Genomic DNA, 11,891 nt, shown 5'->3' on the forward strand with positions numbered 1-11,891 from the left:
TTTATCTTTAATGATTTCATCATCATGTGATGCTCTTTGGACTTGAATGAACTCGGTTGAAATAATTACATGCTATTTAGATTGAAAAATTCAATTGAGCAACAGCAGACTTAAGCTACTAATCAAAGGGCAAAATTGAAGAGATCCATGATAGTATAATCCCAGCAGCATAATACCGAGGACAATTGTAATTTTGCCTTTCTAGGCTAAGCCAAAAGCCAGCAACCTTCATCGATCATTGAAGAGCAAGAATTTCCCAAAATTGCTTTCTCATTTCTCACTAATCCCCTTTTTATTTTTGGAAACAAGGATGCATATTCAGTAGTAGCAGCAGAAGTTTCTCATGAGCAATGCTATTAGAGTCTTTAAAAGGAAAAAAAAAAAAATCTAAACCTGGTGCAAATCTAAAATACAAATATGAGTCCCACTTCCCGAGTTTAAACGATAATTGCCGCGTCCTCTAAAATACAATATATAAACAGGTGTAGACCTTGCCTATTAGACATGCAATCGATGACATTAATATAGTCATTTTCTACAATGATCTCCTAAACCTGATGCTGCAAAGCACACAGAAAGCCAAATGTAAGATAAATTAACACCGTAATCAGAACATCTCACCTCACAAGACCTTTAAATTTTAGGTTTGAAGCCTATTCCAGGCCGAAAAACCAGTTTCCATCTCGTAATAAAATATAGAAAGAATAAAATTGAGCAAACAAAACGCTTTATTTTTATCTTCTATTTTTATTTTTCAAAATGAGTACACTATTCAGTCCCTCGACAAGACCTTTCTGGGGCATGCTTCCATCATGCTCACCAGACATTTCCTGTTCTCAACAAATGAACAAATGAACTGTACAACAATGCCTGTGAAGGATGCCTTTGTTTTGCTGTTAAAAAAAACAAAAACCAGCTCCTCAAGCATTTGAAGATTGCAATTCCTGTGAGATTAAAATAAAGCCGATGCTTAGTTTGCAATAAAATATATGCCAACCACATTTCCACTTACATTTAAGAGGCGAGAGAGTTGACACGGGAAATTTTGTGAAAATCAGATTTTACTTTCTTTTCTGAATCCTGATGCTGGTGCAAACATTGTGCCTTTTCGAGATGTGCATGGCGATGCCCATCCCAAGTACTGTATTGATCACAAGGAACAAAACTTGGTATTTACAACTTCTAAAGTTCCACCTCATGAAGGTCATCTCCAATATTGCTACCATTCATTGGCATATGCGTCATAGAAGGATCACCAGGCATGAAAGATGATGGTGGAGGCATTTCCAGTGCCTCTACTAAAGGTTTAGTTTCCACCATTTTTGGGGGGCTATACGATTCGCTGAAGCTCCCACTCCATGAAGCCGGTCGTCGAGAGAGAGATGACATGGAGGCATTGCCACTGCCATTTATTGCTCTCCCCCCTCTTGCAATATTATCCATGCTTGGGAACCTTTGCATGTTCATTTTTGAAGAAGATGAGGGAGATTGGAAAGAGCCATCAACAGATGTCGAAGGGTCTTCAGCAAATCCTGTGCTTTCTTGAACATTGTCTGCCATAGTTTCTTTTGAATTTTCACTTGATGGAAGAGGTGTGGGAACAAAAAACTTTGCATTTGCAGAAACAGCAGGTTTGACAGATGGCACGGAAGGTGACTGGAATAACTTTGCTGAGCTTCCACCTCCTTGGTTAAAAGTGTCAACATACCTGCCACATAACAGTGATTATCAATTTGACCTCGCAAATTAAATGAATAAATTTCCAAAAGGGTTATCTATAGCAGCTGTGTCACTCTCTGAAGGAAACAAAGCTGGCAGTATCCTAACTTCTCAAAACCAACAAAAACTAACACTCCTGTAAGTAGGGAAACATCAATTAGGCCAGGTCCGAGACGAGGAGAAATGGTTTTCAACTTTCAGGAGAGAATCATGCCACTTCCATCAGGACATTAAACTGGAGATGTCAACTGTAATTAATTACCAAAGATCTCTTGCAGTACCTCATTCCTGAGCATTCCAAGATAGAGGGATAGTTGCTTACAGCTTTGTCAGTTGGCCTTTTCCCCTCTCCCTTGCCCTCATCCAAAATACATTTAGTTTAAAGGGCGTAAGGTTTAGCTTGGTCTTATCTTTTTATCATTTCTTCTTTTATATAACTATTTCATTTTCACATAACATGGTTGCAGCCTAAGGAAAAGAAAAGCTTCTAAATTACCTTGCTCGTACACCCATCCGTCCACGAGCTGAGAACTGATTTGAATTGGTTGGAATAGGTGGAATCCCTGAAGAGTGCTCTGCAGGAGTTGGAGTCTTAAATGTTGGGCTCCCATTAGTGGGAGACCCTTCACTCTTTATTGCAGATTTCAAGTTGTAATCAGACATTCCGTTCTGGAAGGCTGAAATTGTTGGAGGGGGTGGCAGGGCTGCTTCTTCAGCTGGTAGTTCAGCACCTTCTTCTACCCATCTCTTAAGCTTTTCATCATAATAGAATTTGTTCTTTTCTCCCAATTTAGCCTTCAGTAATGCGAACAATAATAATTAACAGGTTTATCAAAATTATCCACAAGTCTTACAAATTTTTTTTAATCATTTATTAAATAACAATCTACCTGTCGATCTGAACGGGGCCCTAAGACTAGCCCTACAGTCTTTTGCAAAAGCTGTGAACCAAAACCAAAACGACTAAAGCGGGATGAAGTTCCTGAAGATGTTTTGCTTTGTGCACTAGATGAGGTTTCTTCCTTTGACGACTCAACCTGATAACCGTGCAAGTCAGCAAGACATCATAAATTTTCTACAAGATAACAAGAACGAATTTTAAGCAATAGTGCATCTATTCTTTTCAACTAGGAAATGGCTGTCCACCTGTCTTGGAGTTCTACCAATATCTGGCTCAGAAACACTTCTATTATGCATTGTCATTCTATTGCCATCAGCTGCCCATTCACTTATGGGCTCCATTGAAGCAGAAGGCATTAATGATGACATGGCCATTGTTGACTGACTAGATGATACCCTAGGCACCATTTGCTGGTGATGATGCTCATTACCTTGTGATGTTGATGGTACAGGTGGTGGAAGACCCCCAACAACACGGTGAGCAGTACTATCGAAAAAGTTGAGCAATTTCCCTACTAACTTTGCTGGAGCCAAATTTGCTGTGTATCCGCCCTGAAACACAATCTGTTAAGTTGGGTTGCAAAAGTAACAATAAGCAACATGTTATGAACTACAGGATAAAGAAACACCTGTTGATGGGCTCTAATCCTCTCCTCAAGGGATAATACTAATTGTTTCCATGTTTCTACTTCTGAAGCACGTCCAGTTTTTAGAGATTTTAATATTGCCTGACAGTACCTGAATCAACTCACCAGGTTCAGAAAACCACTGGACAAATTACATAAAGCATTGAACTTTGAATATCCCACCTACTTTAATGAATCTGAAACTTTGCCCACTTCGGCCAGCATATTTGCATATATCAACTTATATGGCTGGAATGGTAGCAGGATATACTGGGAGTTGCCAAGCACCTTTGCATACTCATACAATTCAGTTCTCTGTCAATACGCCCAATAGACCACCTTGGTAAGATTCCTTAAAAATCACAGTTTACTAAGTACTTTAAGGAAATCATGATAGGAAGAGAAACAAGGAAGATTTCCAGATTGTCATTCTAAAGTTTGTTAATATAGTTTGAATTTTGAATAACACTTCAACCAACTAAAAGATGTATACTCCAACTAAACTATATAGACTGAACAATCTCCCAATCCACAAGCACAAATAACAATAATACAAGTGAGAATAAGAAGCCTCACAACATAGAAAAATACATACTGATGCACAAGAGCCATGGAGAGGGGGGGGAGAGAGGATGAAAAAGATAAATAAGGATCACCTGAATAGCTTCTGGACTAGCATAGGTCCTCGGATGCTTCCAATGATCTGCTCCAATAAGACATAGCCTTGCACTGTCTGAATATGTTTCAAAGTTGGTTTCTGCCACTAAATAGCAGATGTGTGCACCGGTAATCTGAGTAATTAATAATCATTCAGATATAGGGCAAAAACTTTGGAAAAGTGACCATTAAATGACATAAAAAGATAAGATACCTCACTTCTTTCCTTCCACAGGCAATCTCCAAGATGTATAATTACAAGCTCATCGTCCTTGGTTCGGTTAGCAGTTATTACAGCCAAATTCTCTTCCCAATCGTCAAGCATGCCATTTGCCTCAAACTGTAGTTCATTGCCAAATTACTTTGGGACATAGACAAACAAAGCCATACATCTTTTTTTCCCCAGAGGCATTTACAGGAAGAAATATTGTGAAATTAAAAGATGGCATTCACATGACAGCTACATCAATGCCTATGAGTTATTAGAATCTTAGCAGACAGCCATAAGAAGGTTTAATAGCATAACACACACAAAGAGGTAACTAAATAGCTCTTGCAAAGAAACTTGGATAAAAGGCAGAAGAAAGAAAGTAGGGTATAGCTGAGCAGCATTGCCAGTATAATTAAAAACACCATTCCTCTCACTTTGATTTTGTTGTTCATAAGAATCCTTCTTATGTACAACCACGAAAAATAGAGGATCAAGAAAAACATTCTTTTGGAAGGAGGAGAGCAAATTCTCAACTCTTAATTACTTCTTATTTAATTGTCAATAACAATCACAATCAGAAGTAACTGAGAGTTGAGAATTTGCTTCTCCTCTTGAATTGTTTCTCTTGATTCTCTATTTTTCCTGGTTTTACATCAGAAGGATTCTTATGAATTAAGTCCTAAATAAATGAAATACTAATCTTTCTTGTTATGCTGAAATATAACTCCTAAATATCCTAATTTTACAATAAACAAATTTCTTAAATTCCATCTTCCTTTACTGCCTAACATTTTCTTTACTACTAATAATAATAGAATTCCTATAAATGAAATGCTGATCTTTCTAATTTTACATGGAATATAACTCCTATATATACTACTTTTATAATAAACAAATTTCTTAAACTCCATCTTCTTTTACTGCCCTACATATTCTTTAATATGACAAAATACCCTACAATTTATTGATGCTCAAATGTGTCACTTTTCGTTGAAAGAATTAAAAGCATTGCAAACGCTAAATGTTTAACATAATTATTTAGGCCAATTAATAAAAAAAGACCACAACTTTGCATTTATCACGATTATGGCCAAAACTTTCAATTTTGGAGGACAAAACCTCAACTTTAAATTTATTGCAATTATAGCTAATCTCTAAGATGCTTTGTCAAATTGGACAAAAAAGTCCCGTTTAATCACAATTATAGCAAAAACTTTCAATATTATACCTAAACTTTGTAACTTGTTTTACAATTATAACCAACCCTTATAATAACTTTGATCAATTTCAAGTGTCATTCCATGTGTTAATTTATTTATATTTTTAAATATTTAATTAAATATAAGTAACCAATCCTTTAACTGTAATTAATCACATATCCTAAAAGCACTAACTCTTATTATTTTAATTCTCAACTCTTATCATCTAAATTAGGGGGTTTTAAATTATGAATATATGAGTGTAACTAGTTCTAAATTAGGGATTTTAAAGTTTAAATTAGGAATTAAAACAATAAAACTTAGGTGTCTTTTAAGGTATATGGTTAATCAGATGATAAAAGTTAGAAATTAGAATAATAAGAATTGAGTGCTTTTAGGATATGTGGTTAATTAAATTTAAAGAATTGGTTATATAACTTTAACTAAATATTTAAAAAGGTAAATAAATAACGTATGGTATGACACTTATACTAATTTAAAATTGATCAAAATTATTTCAAGGATTAGCTAAAATTACAAAAAAAAATTATAAAATTTAGAAATAATATTGATAGTTATGGCTATAATCATGATTACATATAAAGTTTTAAACTTTCTATCCAATTTGACAAATCATATTAGAAATTGGCTATAATTACAATAAATTTAAAAGTTGAAATTTTTTCATCCAAAATTAAAAATTTTAGCTATAATCATAATTAAACATAAAGTTGTAGTCTTTTCTGGCCAATAGCCTTATACTTGAGCATAAAGATACAGGCATAATATATCACCTGGATAGGCTGTTGAGGCATAGCACCAGGACCGCCATCTGTGGCACCACTGGTAAATACATCAGCTGGTTGCCCTGCAATTAGCAGACATAATGTCCGCAAAGGTGATCCTGCTACCAGCTGGCGAAGTGCCATTTGCTTCACAGTATCAACATAGAACTGCATTTTTTCCATACCGATCCACCAATCAAAGATGTATGCAGAACAGTAAACTAAAACAGTTTTCCTTACCAAGAAAGCACCTAAACTAAACAATCACAAGTAAAATGGACAAAAAACCTGATCACCAAGCTGCGATGCAAGAACAAGTGCAGGTCCCCACAACTGGCCTGCTTGTGCACATTGTAAAGCCTCTTTTTTTCTACCAGAAACCAGAAGATTTTGTACCTCAGATGCAGTTGCCTAAAACATACATCAAAATCTTTTACAAAACAATAAAATGCTTATAGAACAGTCCAAGATTGAAGAACAATCAATTGGATACCTGAATTTGACCTTCAGATGGCAAACTCTGCAAGCAGTGGCAGAAAGCACCATAAGCACTGAATTGCGAGCCATTCTGCTTAGCAAATGCAAAAAGTTTTGCAACTTCTGATTCTGGAGCATCACTCTCCTATGAAAAATATTCACATTACTTATTTCTACATCTTGCTTCTCAAATTATCATGAAAATAAATAAATAAACTACAAGCCCATTTTAGGATGACATGTTACCAAAAGGACTAAGCAATTCAAACTCAGAGATTGAATAAAAACAAAGCAATTTACAAGCTACAGTCAGAGAAATTGACAAAATCTCGCCATAAATAGGAATGAGCAATATTCGGTTCAAACTAAAAAACTTATCAAACCGAAATAATTTAGCAATTTTGTTCAGGTTTTTTTTAAATTTGGTTCAGTTTGGTTTTAATTTTTATATTTTCAGTTATATCGGTTCGATTCGGTTTTGAAAATAAAACATTCGGTAAAACCGAACCAAACCATATTAATATAATATCAAGGAATATGTTAAAACATCCTCTATTTGGTTTAATGGTAACCACGTTTAAGAGAAAATATTAGGTTCTAGGTTCAAGCCTTCCACATCTCATTTTACCTTTTTTCAACTTTTTTTTTTATTTTTAATCTTAACCATCCATCTAGAATAAATCTCAGCCGTTAATTTCCTAACTATATATTCATTCTTTCTAATTACAAACCCTAGCCATACCTTTACTCATTTAGCCGCCTCTCTTCTTCCCTCCTCTTCTCTTCATCACACCTAACACAGCAGGGCAAACATGGTGCAGTCGCACTCATTCAGCCGCCTTTATTCTTCCCTCCTCTTCTCTTCATCGTGCCTAACATAGCAGCAAGGCAAACATGGTGCCGTCGCACAACACCACCATCACGCCATCACACAGCACCACCATCGCACAGCAGCATCGTCATACCTTCACACAGCACCCTCACGTCATCGCACAACAGCATCGTCGCGCCGTCACACAACTGCATCGTCACACTGTTGAACAACAGCATCCTCTTGCCATCTCGCAGCACCATATCTCAACGATTCCTTCCCATAGCGTTTTACTTTGTTATTTGAATTTGAAACATTTTTTTTTCAATTTGTAATATAGATTTGATTGTTGAGATTTGATATTGAATTGGTGTTAATGCTTTTTTTTTATTATTATTATATGTTTGATCAATGTGGTGAATAATGGAGGAGGAAAGGGGAAGGAGAAGAAGAAAACCGATTACCGAACTAAATCGAACCGATTTATTTCGGTTTGATTCGGTTTAGTTGTATATATAGTTCGGTTCGATTCAGTTTTAGTTATTAATTAAAATTCAGTTTTTTTGGTTCAGTTTTGAACCGAACCGACCATTTGCTCAGCCCTAGCCATAAATTGCACTGACATTCTCTACCTCTGGCACTTCAGGTTGCCCTTCCTGTCCTCAAAGCCACTGGACTTCCTACTTTTTTTATATCTGAGAGCTTAATAGCCTGTTAGCTCTTTTGCAGCCAAATCTCTCTTTCTGCTATTGATGGCATCCAATGTGCACAATTCATTCAGTGAAAGATCATTTCGCACTCACTTAACTTGAAATTCCAAAGGTTTTTTTTTCCAGAGAAACATCACATTAAAGGGACAGAAGAAGGGGAGAATCTAAGAGGAAAAAGAGAAACCACAGTTTACTGGCAGTGCTTGGGATGGGAGGAATGGGAGATATATATGTTAGAGTTTCTACCAAATGCTTCCGGGTGCATTTATTGAAGTTAACTAGAAGTATTGTAAGAAGTGATAACTTCCATTTTCTCACAGCTCACATCACAGAAAGCAAGAAGAATTTATATCCAACAACAAGTTGCATGTTAAAAGAAATATGATGAACTCTTTTGGACAAGGAGAAGGTCACTTGCAACACCCATTCAAATGATTACTGTTTCCACACACAATATATGCAAAAAATAGCAATGTAGCAGTTTTCTCCCTTTGAAATAATGCTAGCCTAAGCGGAAAGTGGAAACAATCTAGGTAAGATACCTGAATATTCAGAGTCAACAATTGCCATGAGATTTAAATTATAATCAAAATGATTGAAAGAGAAATATGTGATTTACCTTCAAAGAAGCATCACTGCCAAAAGGAGATCGAAGTTTTCCATAATGTTGACAAGCTATTTTAAGCAAAGAGAGAAGCAACTTCATTACTTCTCCTTTTTTATAATCCATGTCAATGGTGGATTCACAATTAGTAATTCTCTCATCAATCCACTTATTCAACTCTCTACTTCCAACATTGCCTCCCACCAGCGGACCTGGAAATGATTGTTGACAGAGAGCACGAAAATAATTACATGTGCTCCCTCGAACACTTGGATCATTGTTGGTATTTCCCGATATAACCTCCATCAAATTCAGAACAGAGATTGAGCCTCCAACAGGTGCCTTTACAAAATAAACAATCACAATTAGATCTTAGAATGTTGCGTAAAATTATCAAAATTGAGTTTCTTCTTTCTTTTCTCCCCCTTTATCTTTTGAGATAATCAACACATGTAAAATTAAGAGAATTTACATTTCACTCATTTCCCTAGTCCTTTGGCAACCAAATGAGCATGCAAGAAAAATAGCAAAGAGAATATTTAAGGGTCTCACCTGACTTCCAAATGATGTGCTCCCCAAAGAACTTGAATTACCATCTTTCATTACAATGAGCTTTCCACCAAATCCAAATGTAACCAAAGCATGAGGAGGACGCCCAGCAGATGATATCCCAATGTTGGGAGCATAAGAAAACTGCTGGTTGTTCTCAGAAAAATTAACTGATTTCTGACTGCTATAGTAATCATTTGAAATGTTCATGTGTTCAGTGTTGGGAGCATAAGAAAACTGCTGGTTGTTCTCAGAATAATTAACTGATTTCTGACTGCTATAGTAACCATTTGAAATGTTCATGTGTTCATTCTGCTTTACATTTCCCTGATTAAACTGCACATCAAGGTTCCCACTAGGTATAAAACTTTGTGACCCAATAAATCCATTAGCATCCACACGACCCTGAGTCATTTTGTCATATGAAGGAACTGTTCCCAAAGAATTAAAAGATTCGTGCAGCTCCACATGATTGTTCATGGACACATTTGAACCATAAGAAGTATGCCATTGCTGGTTTCCATCAAAATTAGAATCAGCATCAGCCTTGGCAACAGTATCAGGTTGCCACATATTCAAACCTTGCTGATTATAGTCACCATAAGTCTCACCCCAGCCACCATGCTTGTCTTGGCTATTATATCCTCGTGACCCATACTTGTCAGCTTGCTGATATCCACTATAAATATCGTTGGTATTTTGAGAATGTGAATCAGCAAAAGCAAATTCATTTTGTTTCTGCTGATCATGATTTTGAATAGTTGTTGATTGAACAGAAGATGTGTAGCTTTCCAGGGACCGCCACTCTTGCGCTATTGTGTCATAATACCAACCAGGATATTGTGGGTCAAAAACCATATGTTCAGGGTAACCATTACTAATCCCTTGCGATACCTGATTCCAAGTGGACACACTCTTGGATGTGCTAGTCTCGGCCATGGTTCCCACCACAGATGGTGAAGTCTGCTGCAAATAATTCAGCTCCACTTTTCCATCAGATGCCCATTCATTCACTGCGTTAACATTAGAACTGTCTTGGACATTTGCTGTTGCATCAAAACTATCCACTTGATACCACTGCCCAGTACTGGCATCAAATTTCCACCCAGGATACATGTTCTCCCAATACTGACTGCTATTGGAATCCTGCCCATTAACACTCTCTTCAGCGGATCCTCCATAATGTTGTGTGCCATCTTGATATTCCCCATAACTGATTGAATTATGCAATCCGCCACCATCCGTATTCTCTAAATTAGCGGCTTCATCAACTTTCCCAGGAAAATCCCCAGAAGTATCCCCCAAATCATTAAAAAAATCTGAATACGACCCAAATCCATGTTTCCCATTAGGCAAAGAATCAGCATAAAATGAACTCCATCCCACCTCCTTAACTCCTGAGTTTGTGGATTCGACAGTTTTACTTAATACTGGATCTGGTACAACCTCCGACTCAATCCCATCATTATTTGACTCAACTATAGCATTCGACCTCAATGAGTTGGACGAATCCAATGTATTACTTTCTTCTGCATGCACACCGGATAATTCTGTACTGGCATGCACAGAATCATTCTCACCTTTCACCTCAGTTCCACCTTCAGCGCTTGCATCCTCAATACTCAGATTGGCGAATGCTTTGGCCTCATCAGAATCACTTCCCTCCGTAAACTTCTGGACCGAATCGGAATTGGTGGGTCCAAAATCATCGTCAACTAATTTATCGAAGAAATCCTCATCCGTCTGATCCTCCATCGCATGAAATGGAGGATTGGAAGCCATCTGAAATAACAACCTTAACCCTAACGATCTACAAAAATAAAACCTATACACCCTCCGCTCGTGTCCCCAACTTAACGTCCTATTCCATTTCCTCCAAGTCCCTCAAAATTATAGCTGTAATGTAACGAAAACCTCGAGATCCAAAAATTAAAACCCTAAATCAAATCCATAAAAAGGCGATAAAAGCGAGATCTAGGGTTTATGAGATCGCTCAGAGTTGTAGAATCATAGCAAAATTGGGTGGAATTGAATGCAACCGATCCCTATGACAATTTTAATAATAAGAAAACGGAAAATAACTTACAGATCAGGTATAGATTTGCAGGAACAAAATCGAGGTGGCAACGCAGCGACAGAGAGAGAGAGAGAGAGAGAGAGAAGGAGGAAGTGTTCGATCTCGCACCACCCACCAAACCAGGTAAAAAATTTGTTTTTTCTGTTTTTATTGAATTAAAATTACACTGGTACCCTATGCCATGTTTTTTTTTTTTTTTAATCACAAATATTTCTTCGTTTTTTTCCCTAATTCACGTCAAGTTCTCACCAGCAACCAATTGGGAGATTATAAGTTTTTTTCTGCAAAAATTATTATTTTTTTATATTTTAATAAATTTAATTATTTGATTTTTTATTTTTAAAAATAAATTAAATAGTTCATATTTTTTATATCACTAATTACTTAATTTGTATGGTTAATTATATAAATTAAATAATTATTATTTTAAAATTATATAAATCAGATAGTTATATTTTAAAATTATAAGATCAAATAATTATGTTTTAAAATTTGCAAAGATTAAATAAGTATATTTTAAAAGGTATTTTAATTATTTTACTAATCATATAAAAGGACTAAATATT

The 11,891-nt window shown here is 36.1% G+C and overlaps 1 protein-coding gene across 2 annotated transcripts; it reads right to left on the reverse strand.

The window, feature by feature from the left end:
• Window positions 1-710: 710 nt before the first annotated feature.
• On the reverse strand, window positions 711-11,456 carry LOC110629085 (protein transport protein SEC16B homolog). Of its 2 annotated transcripts, XM_021775954.2 has the most exons (13): window positions 9,252-11,455; window positions 8,715-9,041; window positions 6,591-6,719; window positions 6,386-6,508; window positions 6,107-6,265; window positions 4,117-4,242; window positions 3,902-4,036; window positions 3,433-3,560; window positions 3,249-3,357; window positions 2,866-3,171; window positions 2,610-2,756; window positions 2,216-2,514; window positions 711-1,708 (listed from the first exon to the last, which is right to left on the reverse strand). In XM_021775954.2, the coding sequence occupies exons 1-13, from the start codon at window positions 11,028-11,030 to the stop codon at window positions 1,183-1,185; spliced, it is 4,293 nt and encodes a 1,430-aa protein (XP_021631646.1). In that variant the 5' UTR covers window positions 11,031-11,455; the 3' UTR covers window positions 711-1,182. The 2 variants fall into 2 exon arrangements, with proteins under 2 accessions (XP_021631646.1, XP_043812299.1); XM_043956364.1 differs by lacking the exons at window positions 3,249-3,357; window positions 3,433-3,560 and having other exon boundaries at window positions 9,252-11,456.
• Between the last annotated feature and the right edge of the window lie 435 nt (window positions 11,457-11,891).

Source organism: Manihot esculenta, chromosome 1 (genome assembly GCF_001659605.2).
Source record: "Manihot esculenta cultivar AM560-2 chromosome 1, M.esculenta_v8, whole genome shotgun sequence".
Taxonomy (NCBI): Eukaryota; Viridiplantae; Streptophyta; class Magnoliopsida; order Malpighiales; family Euphorbiaceae; genus Manihot; species Manihot esculenta.

Coding starts and splice junctions, on each gene's coding strand:
- LOC110629085 (XM_021775954.2), bottom strand. CDS start 11,030: ATGGCTTCCAATCCTCCATTTCATGCGATGGAGGATCAGACGGATGAG. Junction 6,266..6,385: donor CATCGCAGCTTGGTGATCAG/GTTTTTTGTCCA, acceptor GAAAAAATGCAG/TTCTATGTTGATACTGTGAA. Junction 2,757..2,865: donor TTGGTAGAACTCCAAGACAG/GTGGACAGCCAT, acceptor CACGGTTATCAG/GTTGAGTCGTCAAAGGAAGA.